This window comes from Apteryx mantelli, chromosome 15, assembly GCF_036417845.1.
Source record: "Apteryx mantelli isolate bAptMan1 chromosome 15, bAptMan1.hap1, whole genome shotgun sequence".
Taxonomy (NCBI): domain Eukaryota; kingdom Metazoa; phylum Chordata; class Aves; order Apterygiformes; family Apterygidae; genus Apteryx; species Apteryx mantelli.
In genome coordinates this window covers 8,770,122-8,789,265 of record NC_089992.1, presented here as the reverse complement: position 1 = coordinate 8,789,265, position 19,144 = coordinate 8,770,122, and the positions used below count along the sequence as shown (strand labels likewise).

General features: G+C 42.5%; 1 protein-coding gene across 1 annotated transcript in view; it reads right to left on the bottom strand.

Moving 5' to 3' along the window:
- Positions 1-1,612: 1,612 nt before the first annotated feature.
- Positions 1,613-19,144, bottom strand: part of AGBL1 (AGBL carboxypeptidase 1) — a 356,032-nt gene continuing 338,500 nt past the window's right edge. Inside the window, exon 24 of the mRNA XM_067305788.1 lies at positions 1,613-1,919. Coding sequence (XP_067161889.1) covers positions 1,613-1,919 — 307 coding nt within the window. The remainder of the gene's footprint in view (positions 1,920-19,144) is intronic.

The following is a 19,144-nucleotide window of genomic DNA, read 5'->3' as shown; positions in this document are numbered from 1 at the left end:
GTAAAACTGAAGGCATGTGAAAAAATGGTGAACTCTAATGCTGGTGGAGTTTGGATTGCGAAGACACTGCTGTTACCTGCTCTCCATAACAGATGATTTTATACAATCAGGACCTGTGTTTGGAGGCGATTTTAGGAGAAAGCTATTTTTTTCCACTTGGGGATCAAAACAGAAGCTGTCCTCACCCACTTCTGGGAGTCACTGGTAGAAAGTGTTCTGTACATACCCTACCAGTAATCTCTTTACTTACATTGCTATCTGGCATAAATGGGGTCCTGTAACCAGGTCTAGTTTTCTTCAGTGGTATCATAACAAAACTAACAAATAATAATCTGTCACTGGAGTGATACTTGGGTTAAATTCACTCTTGGGTATTGTCACCATCACTAATCCATTGCTGGAATATTGGAGGACTTCTGGCTACCTCAAGCGAACATGTTTTCTCCCAGAAAGGCCCCAAACCCCTCTCACTCCCAATAAAAGCTTTAAATATTAGCTCTAGTTCGCCAGGATGAACTGCTATATTTGTGCTCTCTTAGCACATTCTGCTGGAAGGATATCACATAGAGAAAGTATCATTTCACAGGCTCTGTGATGCAAATTCTGTACTTGGGATCAATCAGTTCAAGCATGAAGAGACTCAACTAAGATTATGCTGGACTAGTTCATTTCAGTGCAGCAAACAGGTGAATTTAGCCCAGGCTTCCAGAGATATGTGTAAATATGACATTTTACAATGACAACAGAGGATCCTGAGATTAAAACGAAGAGGGGCCAGGTCCCTAAAATGTCAGGAAAAAACTTCAGCAGCTCTCCATGGAGCCACTTTCCAGAGAAAGCTCAATGTCTTTTCTGAGTGTCTTAGAATGAAGTGGACCAACATCTTGACACACAGGGGACAAGTTACTGGACCAGATCTCCATCTGGTGGCCAGCAGTATTTCCTGACTGTAGTCAGCCCAGCACTGATTTTCTGCAGGTAAGAAACTGCTCTGCGTTTTCACTGGTGCATTCCTTAGTAGGGCATGGTGGATTTCTCAGACTGTTGCCAAGATATGACCAGCTCAGAAGCATGCACAGTGTGATCCAAAGCCTGTTGAAGACACTTGTCAAAATTCTGATCAGACAGTAATCAGACACACGCTCTACAGCTCAAGACAAATGAATGGTAACAGAGAGCTCTGACCAAAGGCCTCAGAAACTGCCACTCTTCCAGGATTTGTGGACAAAGGCTGTTGCCCACAGTAAAAGCCTAAATTGGGATGAGGGTCATCATCTCTTGTTTCTTGGCTGCTCGGAAGACCATTCCTCAGGACAATCTACATGAAGCCATATACTAATAAACTACAGACAGTTACTGAACTGGGGATTGTGTTTAGGAATGGCTGATGTTCTCACATAGTACCATCTGGGCCAGCAGCCTCTCACTCCACCTTGTGTACAAAGGATAAGGAGTCCTTCTCTCTCTATATATGTATATAAAATACACAAACATATAGTCAATTTTCCATGCAGAACTGGAGCAACACATCTGGGGAGGATGCTGAAGCTGGCAAACAGACGAGCATGAACACTAACACATTTGCTTATTGCTCAGCAAGTCAAAGCCCTCTTCATGCAGGGCTGCTCTCAAACCCACTGTACATCCCGAGCGGTACTGAACGCAGAGGGAGAGCCATATTATTGGCTGCTGGCTGGCTGGAAGTATAGAGCCCTCTGAGAACCTTGGAACTGCATGTCTGTCCCGTGGTTGCCCCCTCGTCTTCTGTCTCCTCTTCCACCTGCGACAGGCACTCCTGGATCTCTTTGTCTAGCTCTGAGAAGTCCCCTTCACCATCAGAGCAGCTGTCAGTATTATAATCTATTTCTTCCACACAAGGAGGTTCATCATCAGTCTCCAGGCTGCTGTTGCTGCTGCTTCTGCAGAAAAATCACAAGAGAAAGGGGATGTGATCAAAGGAGGGTGCTGGTATCCAGTGGGAAGAGTGAGAAACAGGGAAATGCATTTCCTGGGTTCAATCCTGGCTCTGCTAATGAGGCATGAGATAACACTAAGCAATATCCTATATGTCTTTGTGTCTGTTTTGCCATCTGTAAAATGAAGAAGAATGCTACTTACCTACTTCACAGGAGAAACATTTATTATTGTTATTATTATTATTATTATTGCTATTGCTTATGCAGAAGTGTAGTGCTTTATATACAGACAACACCATTCCTGTCTTGAGGCACTTACAAGGTTAAAGAAGCTGAAATACAGCAGAGGGGAAGAGGAGGTATTCAGTTACCAGAAGGTTCCTGGTTTAAACATCACTCACCTCGCTGAGGTTCCACATTTAGTGTAGGACCTAATTAATCCAGGTAGTTGAAGTGCTTTGGCATCTTTGCCTCCTGATCTGTGGAAGCTCAGAACCCCACTAACAAGAGGCAGAATAAATGGAAAACAGAGGCTCTAGGGACTTTGAGCCCAGTGACTCCAAGAAGGGCAAAAGTACTAGGACTGCTTGTGTTATGGAAGGAATATGAACAATCTTTGGTCACACAGCTTCATGAAGGAGGGTCAAATTCAGAGGCAAGTCTGAATGACTCTAGAGAGACTCTAAAGTGATGTCACAACTCCTTTGTCTGGCTCTCGGAAAGGCAGGTTACACCATCTTAGCCTCCTGCCATTTACTTACAGGAATGGTCACAGTCTTTCTTCACATGTTTATTTTCAATACATTTTGTACTAAGTTAGCCTAATACAATATTTATGACAGAATTGTAAATATTAGACCATATGGCTCTGGGGGATAAGGCCTTTCTCCTATCTGTCTAGTTCCAATTTGGCCCTTGGCCTGGGAGGGCAGCTGGGTGTTTTTCTGAGACCAGAGAGAAGTCTGTGGTTTCAATGTTGCCTAGGTCAGAATCTGGATGAATCAGGGGGACAGATAATGTTTTTCACCTCCAGGTCAACAGTTTCAATCAGACTCAAAGCAGGAGAATGTATTGCTTTGGGGGACTGGGAAAGGAATAATAATCTTCCACCACTGGGCCAGAGTTTCTAATTTGTCCCAGGTTGGGAAGAATGAATGGCTTGGCAGATGGAGTATACATAGCTTTAATGTGTGGTCTGCTCATTTACATGTCAGTAACCGGAATAATCTTCCAGCTCTCAACTGTTTCACAGCAGTGCCAGCATCTGAGGTTTCAGAACATACCAAAGGTGTAAAGTATTGCTCTTGGATGTATCGATCTCTTTTCTCTCTTCTCCGCACTCCAAAAAAAGTGTAAGGTTTTCCCAGCATTGAGTACCCAGATCTTAACTGTATACAGGCTACTCTGCAAACAGAAAAAAGCAGTATCAACTCACTCCTCCTTCTCTAGCTGCTCTGGCTCAGTTTACTTCAAAGGCAGGGTGTAAAGTATCCTCTGAAAGCTTAACAGAGCTGTACAGCTTAAAAATAAATAAATGAATAATTATACACTTTTACAGTTTCTGGCTGCACTTCAGTCTGCCCAGAAATCTAGGTCAGGATGAACTCAAACTGAAATCGAGTATGTGATATAAACCAAACCAAACCAAACCAGGACAATCCTCCCAGCACAAACATTAATGAGCACTGGTCTCTGCTGAGTCTGACCACTCACTGCATTTGATTATTATTCTTTTTTTTACATATGCATTTACAGATGCATGGCATGTATTATAATGATACCAAGTACCCCTTATAATGTTCAAAGCCAGCTAAACTCAGGGGAACTAGACTTTTTCATTTATAAGCTCTGCTGTTGCTGCTTTGCAATCAGAAAGAAACAAAATGTATTTACTTGCAATATTGCACTTGCATGTTTTGGGAGGAGCTGCTAATGCCATTGGGACAGAACATAGCTACCACCCAACTTGCTGATACCTTACAGAAGGAAAAATGATTCAGTTTTTAATCTAGGAACCAAAGTTAGACATCTGCATTATCAGGATGAGAATTAACAAAAATCACTTATTATTACTTAAAGCTGGGAAATCCAGTAACAGTGGAGTTTCTGACTTCATTTGACCACTTAAATGATTTTAGGACTACCTTTCCAATGAAAGGGGGAAAATAACTTCTAGCACAAAAGCACTGCAGTATGGAAGGAAAATCCGGAAGACAACAAAGAGAGAAGGAAAAGGAAAAACAAGAAGAACTACCATTTGCTTATGTTGAAGACTGAAGGTACAGAACAAGGGGAAAACACATATAAAGTCTTTAGGAAGCAAGTATATGTGCCTAAATCCTCTGTAATGGACTTTATTAGCTTTCCCTCCAAAGACGGCTGCTACCACACTGCCTAGAAATCCACATACGCAGTACATGAAACACTAAGATGATGAAAATTCAATTCTTGCATAGATACGTTGCAGAGAGAGGTTCCCCCCATGTGGGGATGTGCCTAGACCATCTCTAGGTATCAGGAAAGAAGTCTTTCTGCCTAGTTTGTTCTGCCCTTGGCTCCTTTGCTGTTACTATGAACGAGCAAGCCAGTTAATACTGAGCTTAGTGGTGGTTTCTCTGATTTGGACTGATCCCTACTACTAACCGGATCAATGCTACCACCTCAAATCACATGATGAGCTACCAAACAGCAAATAGACGGTACCAACTTTCTCTTGCTGCCAAGTCAGGCTGTAATCACCCTGGTGACTTAAGAGTCGAAAGGCTCTTTATCACACTACCGAACTCTACAAAACAGCTACATCTCTCTACTATGTGGATTTTTCCATCCCAGTAACTCACTTTCTGCTGTGTGAAGTTTTAAAACATAAAACAAAACAATACAAATGGGCTAGTTCAAACGAGCAGGTTGGAGGTTCTTCTAAAAGAGAAGAGATGGCCACATGCAGCATGCTGGGGAGCAGGTTAGAAATCCACTAGGGAAGCTGCCAAAGTCATCGCACACTGCTTCTGCACACCACACAGACCTGCTCCCTTAGGGGAGAAAGCAAATGGTGAAACATGGGGGTTAGTAGAAATGGCAGCATCTAGACTACTGCATACAATTGAAGTGGGTGCGGTTTTCTTTCTTTTCCAAAAAAGAGGGGTTTTTTTAGGAGCAGGTTCTAGTTTTTTTTTTTTAATCTGAGTTTTTAAAGCTGAAAAAAATCCTCTCCCCCAAACAAACAAAAAAAACCAACAAGAGACATGAAACATTTACCAAAGAATAATGATGTTGTCTTACAGAAGGTAAACAAAGAGGAAAGCCAATGACATTACATCAGAGAACTCCAAGATAAATACAGTCTATGAATAGCACTGAATGTGAACACAGTACAGAAGAGGGGGAAGGAGGGTTGTTAATATATCTATAGCTACCAGTCCCCCAGCTATCACAATAAAACAAGTATGCATATTAGTTGGTCTACTAATTTAAAACCTACAGCCTCATAGCCCTCATCTATGATGAGGCAGCCGATGGGAGCCACAACAGCAATTTGCAACTTTATGATGTGATAAATAGAATTTCTTTGTTTTGATTTTTAATTTGCATATTTATTGAGATACGACTTGATCTTAATTAGTTCTGCTTTTGTATGTGGGTGTGTTTGTTTGTTTGTCTGCTTGGTTTTGGAAAGAAAGCAAGCTTTGGTATCCTGCAAAGTAATTCTGCTTTTTCCCTGACTTAACATGAGAAGAAGAGGGGCGCCCAGTGCTTCCCTACATGTCAGCCCAGCTAGAGCTTCCTGGTATGAGTGGGAAACACCTCTTCCAGACACTTGCCTCAAACCTCTCATTCTAAATCGCCTACCCTTTATATCACAGCTGGGCACAAACCTTGGCAGTCAGCTGACCTGCTGAATTGCACAAAAGAAAATACAGTCTATACTTCTGGATGGGAAAATATAGCTACATGCTATACATGGGCATGACATATGATCTCTCTTCCATGCATACTTCTTCTTCAGCTGTGCATCCAGGGCATGGAGAGAAACTAGAGATTTCCTAAGTCATTTTTGGGGCTGTTTCACTCACGTTTTACTTGTCTGGCAGGTGACTCGCTCTCCTTGTATTCTACTGACTGGCTCAAAATAGAACGTGTTTTAGTTTTTCTGCTGGAAAGAACAGGCCCTGGCAACTGTCCCTCTTAGGAAATCTCTGACTATTGTTCAGGGTTGCTGCCTGACCTTCACTTGACAGGCCTAGCAGTTGCTGCGTGATACTGAAGGAAAAGGAACTTCCCCCCCCCCCCCCCAGATCTGTCAGCTCACCCCTGCTGCAGTTTTGCCAGAGTAAAAGTAGGAAGTGAGTGGTTAAAGCTTCAGCCCAAAGGGAGGAAAATGCTAAGTCTGGGGACCACTATTGGTCACGGATCTACCAGTGACTCCCTGCGAAGATGTATCAATAAACAAACAAACAAACAAACACATCTTTATCCTCTCTCTGAGGTAAAAAACCCAGCATCCCAGTAGGCGCATAATCCCTGTCTGTAACCGTATCCTCCCCTTCCTCTAAACCTTTCCTCCATCACTATCTGTCCCAGTCTCTTGGAAGCTGCCCAGCACAGGGACATGCCTGTGTGTAAAAAGCCATGTGTGTCTATGATACAGTTCAAAACCACAGTAATGCAGGAAATGGCTTTCTTGAAAATGTTCAAGATTTCCCTGTGAAAAGAGAAAGCAAGAGAAAAAAATGTTTGTCCAACCCAAACAGCCCAGTTTCTCAGCAGTTAAGGCATTCACCTGAAATAAGGGAGAGTTTTTGTCAACTCAAGCAAGGATTTGAGTCTCTAGCGAGTTCCCGGGCCAGCTATCATGTGTTCAGAGAATCTTCATACGTTTTATTAAAAGTATTTTACAGGAACACTCCTTCCAAAATCTTGTAATGAATCTAAAATGAATCTTAAGCAGCCACACTTGCGGTTATCCCAGAGTACAATTCTGCCCTTAACAGCTTCATAAAGCATTACTTTAGGAGACACATGAAACATCTCCAATGCCTTTAGGGAGCCGCACCAGCTCCCGTAAGAAATACCCGACAGCAACAAGATGCCAGTGAAGAAAGTCTTCAGTCTGCCCTTTCTGTTTGGACTCTCTTGCTGCAAGGTGAGGCGCACACCTTGTCAGCCTATCCCACTTCTCCTCTGCAATTCAGGAGCTCTCCAAACAGCCGCCTGGCTTCTCCCCCTGCTCAAGAAAAGCCAGACGCGGCTTTAGTTCCCGTTTAGTCCCTGACCTTGCCAAGGGAGGGAATCAGCTCCACACTGCCACAACATGGCTCCAGCTTAAAGAGCTATCGCATTAGCCTCCTTTGTTGCTACACAGTAAACAAGAACGATATGAACTTTGCAGGTTCCCATGAGATTTCCCTTTCCAAAGACTCCTTGCAAAGGACATTTACATCTTGCAACACCTCCCAAGAAAACACGAGCTAAGCCCTAGGCAATGCCAGGTGCCCTGGCTTTCAGCCCACCATGGCCCATTCTTTCATGAACCATATGAATGTAATTAAACACTGCCTTGAATTTTGTTTGCTATGGCTGAGAGATGTTTGGTCTCTTTCTGAGCATAGTGGTTTTTCTTTTCGTTTTCTTTCCCTGCTGCAAATAGCCAAGAGAAAGGTGTAATTCATCGTTAGGACTTGTACTAATTAGTTTTTCAGGAGTTCCCAGGGTAATTGCAGCTCGTAATATTTATAATTGATTTGGCCAGATTAAAAATGGATGTCGAGTGCACCAGTTAGATCAGCAAGTAGCAAGTGGAGCTTTATCATTTAGACAAGGGAAGACAACTTGTAAATAAAGGGAGAGCATGAAGAGCACGGAACAGGCTGACTCCTGGCCAATGCTGTCCCCTAATGTTCATTCAGGCTTGCAGCAATTTAGCCCCTGACAGCATTTTACTTGGGCCCAGCAGAAACCCTGTATTAGTCTTCTAATTCTTCTAATTCTAATCTTACGGGAGGGAAGATGGCTAATGATTGCTCTAAGAGCAGAGAGAAAGATGGGTACACACCTCTCATTGCACATGGTTGGGAAACTGAAAAGCCTTGCATGAATATGAGCAATTGCATTTAATTGAATTACACCACATCACTGGTTAAGCTATGATCCTTCTGCGAAAGAGGGGTTTGGGGAGGGGACACCTCGGTGTTCTTCTCCCATTTGAAGGGCACCACCTTGACAGTGCATGACCATCCTGGGTTCCAAATCTCACAGTCCAAATCCCAGCATGTTTCTGACACTGACCAATGAAATCCACATGAACTCTTCCTTACATTTGGAGGATGGAAAAGCTGGTGAGACATCAAAAGCTGTGGCTTCAGTCTTAGGAATAATCATTAATTTCTTCCTCATGGAGAAACCATCCATATATCAGTGTAGTGCTAACATTGCATCTTTAGCATTCTTATGGCTGTAGGCTTGTAAGCATTAATAAAAGCAACTGACTTGAACAGATGCAAGTCAGCCATGAAATGGAGCTATGACAGTTGGTGCAGATCCCAAAGATAACTAGTTTTCTTTCTCTCACCCCTCACCAGTTCCTAGTTTTCATTTTTTTTTAATACATTTACATTTCTGCACAAACACATGAAAGCATCAAAATATCCCGGAATCTCTTCTGTTCTTTAGGGGAGATTTGTGGACTTGTATGCTCACTGTGCTTTGTGATGACACCCACCTCCACACAGTGCAGCAGCTGACTTGGACAAAACACCAATGCAGTGCTCCACACAACACTATAAATCTGCTGCCTGAAAAGATACATATGACTATGGCAACTGCACCTCCATCAGCACTGAGAAGTTAAATCAGGGTACGAATTATAGCTTCCATTTGCCTACAGTAGGAAGTTAGTTAAATATGAGCCTAAAGGTAGGCTTGAGCTTGGCAAACTCTGGTTATATCTCCACAGACATATTATGCAACCTGCTAAAATTCAGTCTCACCAAACAACTTCAGCCACTTCACACAGCTGGTGGAACAGTTTTATTCACCTAAAATTGGCACCCAGCACTGGCTTCTGTGTGAACTCCTTATCAACATGAAACACCCCTGAAAAAAACATGAGTCCTGACTGCTTATATCTACACATCACTACGTTCTTGAGCTTTGGGCCAGATTCCTGGACACCAAAGCTCAAGCCCTAGAACTCAAGTTTTAAGCAAGCTGGAGACTCTTACAAGAAAGACACAAGATATACTCACACACTGTTCGCAGACTTGGTTAAGGCATGAAAGCATAGTCCTGGTCTTGCCTTTCAGATCCATATTGCACTAAAACTTGATATTTAAGGGAGCAATGTCACTTAGTGTCAGCTCTGGGCCAGCAAGCAGGCAGCCCAACGCACTTTTGCTGTCAAAATCAACTAGAGGTTCTTATCCAACAAGTACTTGTGAGGTACCTCATCTCTGTGTTCTGCTACCTTTGGCTAACTGTTGCAGTCTTATGCTGAAATTTATAGTCAGTTCCAATAAAGCAACTAACAGTAAAGGGTTTAAAATCTAGCTTATTGTGATCTTGTAACATTCATTAAGAATGGGACGTGAATGCAGGAAGTAAAGGATGGGTGATGTAAAATAGATGGGAGAATATCCAGCTACTAGGCAGCACTGTCAGTGGCTTGGATTTCACTCTGAGAGTCAGAAATAATGCATCCAAAACTGATAACACTTTGACTTAGCTTAAGCTGCCAGTGGAAATATGAGCAGTCAAGTCCCCCTATATTGGAAGGTATTTATTAAGACTACTGGAACTCGTTAGTACACTGAATAACGTGAGAGTTGCTGCAAATATGACTGGAAACCTGTTTGGAACCTTTCTCACAGTGCCTCTACCCCAAGCAATTCCTTCTCAAAATGATAATCACGTTATTGATGATACATAGCAGTCCAGCCACAGTAGTACAGGATGATTATTGGAATTCTTCTAATTGCTTTTGGGTGCTTCCAGTAATTGAGACATTGGCACAGAGAGAGGGAAAAAACGTGGAACAACTTTCGCTTAGATGCTGCAAGTTTGTACTGCTGAGGTTAAAAAAGGGAAAGGCATGCAGGTTGTCCTGGGTTCTCATCTCCCTTGGTGCTGATCTCTATCATTCCACTGACTTCATCCAAGTTTTGTAATTGTCTCTATATATTTAATTTCAAAAGTCCAAATTCCAAATATAAATCCCTTAGTTCTCTCTGAGCAACTTAAAGGATTTGGGGTGTTTGAAAGTGAAATGTTTTAAGATGGCCAGAACATTTAGAGACTGTGTTTGAGCTGCATACCTATTTTATGCTCAAGGTATTTTCTGGGCCAAATAACTGTGCATGCAAATATTTGCTTGCACACTAGATGACAGATGGACATCTAACTACCTGACTGCACTAACAACTACTGTAAATGACTAAATCACAACCACTATGCCCATTGGAGGAGAAAAGCGGCATCTTGGTTACGGGTTTTTTTTTTTGTGAAAATGTATTTTTAGCTGATTACCATTCTGATGCCTCAGAGAATCTATTCTCTATCTATTACGATACATATATGTATGTGTGTATATATATGTAAATACGTATATGTATGTCTATACACACAGAAAAAAGTAGACTATCATCACTTATCTGTCTTTCATAATAGACAGATAGATAATAGATATACATATATGTGTATACACATACATTCAGACACTCATGTACCTACACCCACACAACTACAGGGTTTGCTCTGTATTCAGAGCACAGTTTTCATTATAAGACTCAGGAGGTCTCAGGAGATGCTCCCCGAGCAAGCAGAGAGGTAACAATAGATGATCACTGAACCTTAACACTATTGCATTCAGGAGGAAGCAATCTCAGGCAAAGAGCTGGCTACTGACCAGGGCAAATCAGTTCTTCGAGTCTAGACTTGAGGTAAGTGTTGACAAAGCAGCAGGTCACCTGAAGGGAGATTTTAAACATCTGAGTAGGACTCGAGATAGATTAGGAAGGTCAACTGGCAGGCAGAAATGGTTGTCTAGAAAAGAAAGTGTTATCATCAGCTATTTGAGAGCTTAAACTAGAAGCTAAAACCAAAACTATGTGGCAAAAGAGAAGATAAGATTCCCATTAGCGAATTAAGCACATATTCCTATTCCACACACACTTATCTCATTCTTGTACCTTTTAAAGTAAAGAGCGACTGTTTTAGAAATGCTTCTCCACAGGTCTTTTTGCTTTCACACTCACGTGTCTTCAAATGGGCAAACAGTGACCGGGACCAAAAGGACTGAACTCTGGTAAAATGGATGATAAAGGCACTGGAGTGCCCAGAGAAGGGAAAGGGTGTTGCATCATGTGGGGTTTCCTGCTTTTAAAGAAAGTCTTTAGGAAAATCTCATCTTAAGGGTCACAGAAGAAAAAAGTTTCTGAAGCCTTCTGCAAACAATGGGGAGCTGAAAAGAATATAAATCCAGCATGATGGCAAAGCACTGAAGCCTCAGAGGTTCCAGCAGACAGACACTGGTCAACATGGCTACCTCTCAAAGGTACTTCATATCTGCAAGGTCCTATGCTGTTGTTGGAACTAATCCAAAATAAATCTGCTAAATCATAATCCCCCCCAAAAGTTATGCATCTCACTCTAGGTATGATCATTACAACTGGTCTGAGAAACTTCTAGTAGAGTAAAAAGCTATGAGACTAATGTCACTTATGTTCCCTCATTCTTTCCTGGGGAGAACAAGTGAGATTAGTCAGTAGCTTATTTACGAGAGTGTGTGTGTGTGTGTGTGTGTGTGTGTGTGTGTGTACCTATAAGAATAAAAGGCAGAGAAGGCAAGGTCTGAGAAATTCATCTTGCCTTTATAACTAATTAAAGTGGGGCTTATGGCAGAAACATCTGATGAGGTATGTGTGATCAGAGATAACTGATAATATATCCAGGTTAAAACTTCAGCCTTTGCCCTGATCCTAAATCTTCCTTAGATGTCATCAGATATAAAACAAATCTAAACACTCGCATTCAAAACATTCTGATCGGTTCTGTTTTTACCACCATATGGAAGCAAATCCAAACCCTTGCTTATCTTCACTTGTTATGCAGTTGATTTGCATATGCTGTGGACTCCATTATGGCTATCAAAAAACGTCAGATATGGCATATAAATGGCAACTGTTGCTAATTTCCTGATCTTGCCAGAGCTCCAGATGTTTCATGAAGAAGAGCAAATATTTCATTATGATCTCCCTGCCTCTTAAAATTTGTCTGTCAGGAATCACAGTGACGAATGTTAGAGGTCTAGCACACAACAAAACCAACAGGCTTGGAGGGTTAACACAAATGTGAGGCTCCACCGACATCCTACTTCAAAATTCATACAGGGCTTAGAGGATTCCTCGTGCCAGAAGGACCTACCAGCCAGGAACACACGACTCCCAGTAAACAGAGAAAAGAGGAAAAAACAACTATTTGCTGTGATCTAAGGAGATGGCACCACATTGTAAAAAGAACATAGTAAAGCACAGATGAGAGTTGCCACTGCTATTTGTTGTACATTAGATCTCCTAAGACTTTTCTTTGTTCCTGTTCTGTTTTTTTTAATAATGTTCCACCTGCACAACCCTGAGATGCTGTTTTCAAACAAATCCATTTGTAGCTTGTATCATCTATCAATTCCCAAAAAGGGACATTTTTGAAAATCCCTGTTAACACCAGTATTTTCTGAATATTTTGTAAAAATCAATTTTCAAATGCCTGTCAAAATGTTCTATGTGTTTTACCTGAAAATTGCAATTATATTATCTTACTTTTTCTGTATGTGCATATACGTGTGTGTTTGTGCATATTTATATATGCATATATAAATTCCCACTAAAATTCTTAAAAGAATGCTAACACATCACAGAAACGAGCATATTCTGAGTGAATGCTGCAGCAACATAAACTGACAAAAGTACTCATTTAATCAAAATGGTACATGTATTTGGATGGATGGAGCTAATTAGAGCACAGCTTGCATAGCAGTCAAACAATCACTTCATGGAGAACCACCCTGAGCATTTAACATCACCTTCTGATTTACAACCACAAACGATAAAAGGTCAGTTCTTGCATGCAGTAAGTGGGTGAAAAGATGTGTCAGATTGTGCACCAAGGGAAAATTTAATCATGACATTAAAACACTACACTTGTGTTGGAGAGAGGTGAATTCTGCACCCTGAAGTGTCACAGTCGCTTTGGGCAAATCGCGGTTCTCTCTTTGCCCCTGTTCCCCAATAACATGGAGATACCAGGCTACACTACTCTAGCCAGATGCAGGGTGATGGTACAGTGGCACAGCCAGGGTGTTGCTGAAGCCCTCTGCCATCTGTCTAGTCTGAATGAGGGTGCAAAGCTATTTCATTGCCTCTTCTATGTAAGTGCCTTTCTCTCTACAGAAAGCAGTGAGAAAATAGCTTTAATAACCTTGGTGGGTCTGGTCCAAAACCTCCTCTCAGCAAACCAAGATTTCAGTAAAGAACATAGAAAATCTCCAGATCCATTAGGGAAAGAAGTGTGTGTTCATGATTCTGCCAGACAGGAATGCAGAGCTTAACTGGAGGAGTGATGAGGATGTAGGACTCCTGCTGACATCAGGAGGAGAGAGGCGCTCAGTAATACCAAGGATTAGCTGCCAGGTCATATTTCAAAGAGAAACATTGTAACTCTTGCAGTGATGAAAACAACCACGGGCATAAAAGTGAAGGGGAGATTATTCAGATGGGAAAAAAAGTGTCGCGTGCTGCCAGGTTTTCTGTACCCAGCCTGGCCTCTGATTCTAAGCTGCTCACTTCGCCTGTCCAGCACAAAAGCCGGCCATCCAGCTAGAGGAAAGAGGGCTGAGGACTTGTGCATTCTGCGTCCACTGGACATCAAAGCCTCATTAGTCAGGAAATCCTGTATTTCTTGGCATTTGCCTGTCTACTTATGTTTTCCTAGCTCCTCGTTCTCCTCTTTGCTTCAGGGAGCCATTTATTGCACCAAAATAAAGTGACATCTGCTCTTCTCATGGTGAGTTCTGTCTTCCAGGAACTGAAACACCAGAAAGAGACCAGATCGTGAGTTATTCTGGCTCATGAATTGTCCCCCATGGCTTTGAAAAATCCCACAAAAATCATATTTGCCAGTACAAATAGCAGAGATCCAAGTGCTAGAAGTTACATACATATTTTACAGGGGAAATACATTTGGGAAGATTATATTCATGAATGCATACAGGGGTTCCTGACTGTTATGCACTGTGATAGATACTATTTTTTCCCCCTCTCCTCCATCAAATCATGACATCATTTTCTCTGTGGACTTTTGTGCTGCACCAGCTTTACATGGGTGCCCTCTGCAATAATATTTCTAGCGTCAGTAATGCACAATCCCTTAAAAAACCACTGTGTGCTGCTGAAGAACCAAAGCTCTCTGTACAGTGGAAAGAACTGCACCGTAGAGCAGAAGCAGCCGTCAGCCTGCCAGTGACTTTACTCAGAATTTGCCAAGCCTATGCTGGACTTTCTCCTTTTCTGCACAGCCAACCTGCAGATAAACTGTGTCAGATTTAATGGTGCATGATATAGGCAATTCAGTATCAAGGAGAAAAAAAGCGTCTCTGAGGCAAGATGGGTTATCAGCCTAGCTCGAAGAGCAGCCTCTCAAGAAACACTGCCAAGGCGCTTTCAGAAATCTATACTTTAGATGTTACCTTAAGCCTAAAACTTTGTTTGAAAACTTCATACTTTTCACAAGCAGGCTAGCAAAGCCCAGGAGGATTAGATCAGATATCAGTCCACATGACAAAGTAATACACTTAGTGTACATGAAGTGCCGTATTCATGAAAGGTACAGGAAGGATGGCAACATTATACAGCTTTATCCTGCAAGGAATCAAAGCTGTTATTGCAGAGCAGTTTTCTCAGGTTATTACACTCCATCGCTTACCCACCAAACGGCTTACCTTGCCAGCTTCCCAACAATAGGAACTGTTTTTAAATAACAATGCATTTACTTTACATATAGGCTTTGCAGCCTGAAACGCCTCATATTGCCTTCTGACAGCAAGGGAAGCGGTCTGCTGATTTACACAGGGAAAGGTCTGTTGACGTGCATAGAGCTCCACTGGCTTGTCCCGGCTGAGCAGCTGACTCCTGAGCAGCATCATTCACCGCTAATTTTGCAGCCATTTCTGAGGTGGGAAACAACAATGCTCTAAATCTTGTCATTTTTCGAACAGGAAGTGAAGAACTCCAAATTCAGCGCACAATCAGTGGAACAACTTTAAGGAATACAGGGTATAAGAAATATGCTGTGTGTTGAAACTTGGCCGAGGTACATGGCCTATAGCCCTAATTCTTAATATTCAGAATGTTTTTTGGTTTGTTAGCGAGCGCAGAGTGCTGTGGAATGATAATGTTTTAGTCAGAATTACAACAGCAGAGAGAATCCACAGCACTTCTCATGTCAACCTTATGCACTTGACCCATGGATGGCAACTATGGCAAGGAATGGCGCAAAGTGCAGGCACTGATGGAGCAGTGGCGCCTGCTTGCGCAGTTCTGGGAAATCGCAGGGCCTGGGAAGCAGCAGAGCAAGGTCAGATAGGTTGTATATACTAATCCAGAGTACCCCTTAGGCACCCTTACCTCGGCCATGCTCCTAGCACCAGGTCTCAGGGAAAGGCAGCACAGCTCCCGCTGGTTGCCTTTCTGTGGCGCTATGTATTTGCTGTAACTGTCTCCTACGAGTCCAGGAGAACAGAGACCACAATTAAATACCCTCACACTCACACAATTAGGACGAATTCATTACAACAAAATGGGTATATAATTCACCCAATGACATGTGATGGCAGACGAGCAAACCCAGGCATAACAAACCAAAGTCTACTGCACCTGGTAATCTGCTCTAAACTCTGAACAGCTCTAACTCAGAAAGCTGCTTCCTTCCACTTTCTCATGCTGATTTAGAAATGTCCAATGCAAGAGATGTCCACGGGGAGACAACCAAGGAAGAAGAAAATTTTCCTAGCTGTCTATTCCCTCGCTGCTTGGGAGGTCTGCCCCCTCAGAAGCTTGGCATAGCCTTCTCTCACGCTACTCCCTATAGACAGGAAATGCCGAGCATTTCACTTCTTACAAAGGGTGTCCTTTGAGATGGATTAACCTAACGCTCCTTAAACTCAGACCTATCAATTTCCTCTGTTGGAGACTTTGGATTTAGATATCTTTGCTGTACTGGAAAATATCCACTGATAACAAGCAATTATTATTACAAGATATATCCTTGGAGATGGAAACTGGCCACTATAAAAGATTGAAATTAAGGGGAGAGGGGAAAACCAAAAATATTCTTCTCACTTAACCTGGCAGAGTTTTAATCACTTTCCCAGCGTGTGGTACCCAAGAGCCCTTGGACGACTTCCTGAACGAGACTCAACTGGCACCTGCTATCTAAAGTACTTGATTCTCTCACGATAACATTAAGCATCATTACTAGAAATGGATGGTAGAGTTCAACACAAATTTCACATTTAATTTGGTATTTGAAGCCATTAAAAATATATATAACCTCCCCTTCTCTACACACTAGTATTTGGGGCCGTAAGGCAGCATCCACAGCAAGCTGAAAGAGGACAGTCTGTGGAGGTCTCTCTGTCAGGCTTTACAAGCACATGTTAGATCAAATGATTTATAATGCCTGTAATAGCAAGAAGGAAATTTGAACTGCTTGTGGTTAGTGACTATGAAGCATTAATTATGGCGAAGAGGGCACGGTAGGAGAAGAGCTGAGGTTAATATGCTTGCCTTTTCACCTCTGCAGACCTGCACAGCAGGGGTGCTCAGGTCACTGACAAAATGAACTGAGCAAACCAACTCTGGCGCATGCCAGGGAGACTTGGAGGCACATCATAAACTGTCCACAGGGCCCTCAGCACAGGTGGGCTGTGCTGAGCAAGCAGCACAGGACTAGCCCTGAGGATGCCGAGCAGGTACCTGCAAAGGAAGCTGTCTGCTTCAAGACTGGTGTGATAACACATGCTAAATAAAGCTCAGTAGCCCCCAAATCAGCTCCCCTGACGTGGGGCTCAGCAGTCAGCAAAAGCAGGGGTCCTACTGAAGCACAGGGTAGGAAGGTTGCTACAAACATGAACAGAACATTAATCAGCACAAAAGTCCATTTAGTGGGAATACTAAATACGTCAGTCCAGAGCACAGCAAGGAAATGGGACCACTTAAGGCTCAAGAGAGGCCTGAGGTGTGATGGAACAAACACAGCGACAGTGGAAAGATCTGAAGTAGGGGAGTGTGTTCACTCCTCAGATGTCCTGGCCTCTGGCAGCCCTCAGGGTAAACTACACTACTGGAACTTCGACAGAACTAGCCTCTCCAGAAGGGCTCTCAACAGCCAAATCTTGTCTTTTCTGCCTAAAATAATTCTGTTGAGTTTGGCAAGTGCCTTGCAACTGTTGAGTGTCTGCAAGGTGTAGGAGTGAACCTGACATGCCAGCAGGAATAGATGTCCATGTAGATGAGAACTCTTGCCCAAAGCATGTAAGAGAACAGGATGTTCTGCACTGGTGCCAGGACAACTCAGTATTGGGACTTCTGGCTGCTCGCTGTGGTCACTAGAGAAACTGAAGAGAGCCAGGAATGCACTTCCTTACAGGGTCTTGAGGGGATATAGTAGCAGCGTGGGGCAGACAGGCTTATAAGGTCAGGCCTGAAAATGATTTTGAAATGTGTCACCTGTTGGTAAGCCTGGATTAAAGATCTGAAGCTCATACCTGGATTGTGTCCTTTTTCCAACTCTGAAATCCAAACACTGTATTTTTCCACTTACTTATCCAGCGTTGCTTCAGTCCTTAACTGTCTACCTGCTGGTCTGGCCTTTTCTGCCATGCTCTTGCCAGGCCATCAATGTGTCCGTCAGGGCTGAAACAAGCTTTGGATCAGATGATAAATTGCTTTTTTTGTTGCAGCTGCTACCATCTCTTAAATGTTTACCAGTATGATCACACACATATCTAGTAGCTGCTTAGTTACTTTTATTTTAGGTGAGGTACTGCAGTTTCTTAGATGTATGTGTCAAATATTCATAGATGGCAGGCTACCTAAAATATCTTTCCGTAGCATTTATTTATAGAATTTATCTATCAACAGAATCAATCTTTCTGTGCCCAGTTGTGGCATTATTTGTTGCCTTATCCATTTTTCCCAGATAGTGTCTGTCTATCTAACAATATCCCTCTTCCCGTAACATCTATTCACAGTGTGTCTGTCCAAAGTATCTTCCTATGTGTACTCACAGTATCTATCTCTTTAACTATAACTATATATCCACTCTATCTAACTCTCATCATCTATCTAAAGCACTTACATATCTCTCCACACCATCTCTTTATCTAGTCAATGGTATCTGTCTCCCTGCAATATCTCTCTATCCTCTTCTCTCAATCACACACAGCACCAGAGCGTAATTGTAGATTTTGGACCAGAACCACAGTTTCCTTTTTTGCCAAGTCAGCTGCTCCACAAACCGTCAATTAATTTATTTCTTTTGCTGGAAAGGCTGAATATGAGAAATGAACTCTGGGAGGCTACAAGTACTCTGGGTCAAAGACTCTTTCCCAGGCTTGTTTACTTCCCTGCCGTGTGTGAGCTGCTCACTGCTGCGAGGGACGATGAATGTAAATGCACAAGAAGAGGCAGGGGGCTGCTCTGAGCTGCTGTTATCTGAGAATATTTCTCAAAAAGAGATGCAGCAGTGACTATTGCTCTCTTTTCTCCTCCCCCTTTCCCTCTTTTCTTCCCTTTTTCTACGCTGCTTCTTCCACCTTTCATTACTTTATTCTCCTCACTTCCCCAGTGCTCTGCATCCATTCCTCTATGTTTATTCCTTCCCTTCTTCTGCCCACTTGTCATTCTCAGGATGACAAGTGAAAGTGCCTCTCTATTAAAAATTCACTGCCAAATAAATATTAAAGCAAGGGGAAAAATCCATTTGTCTCTGTTTGATTTACTGTGATCAGCAACACAAGGCTCAACATAACGCTGCAGCATAGGTTTAAATAGGCTTTATAGCTACCCACTTCACAGACGTATGAAGGACTCGATGACCATCAGTCCTTAAAAAGTCTGTGACCGGGAAGAGAGCTCCTCCCCTGCCAAGAGCACCAATCTGAATGACGTGGAGAGGAACAT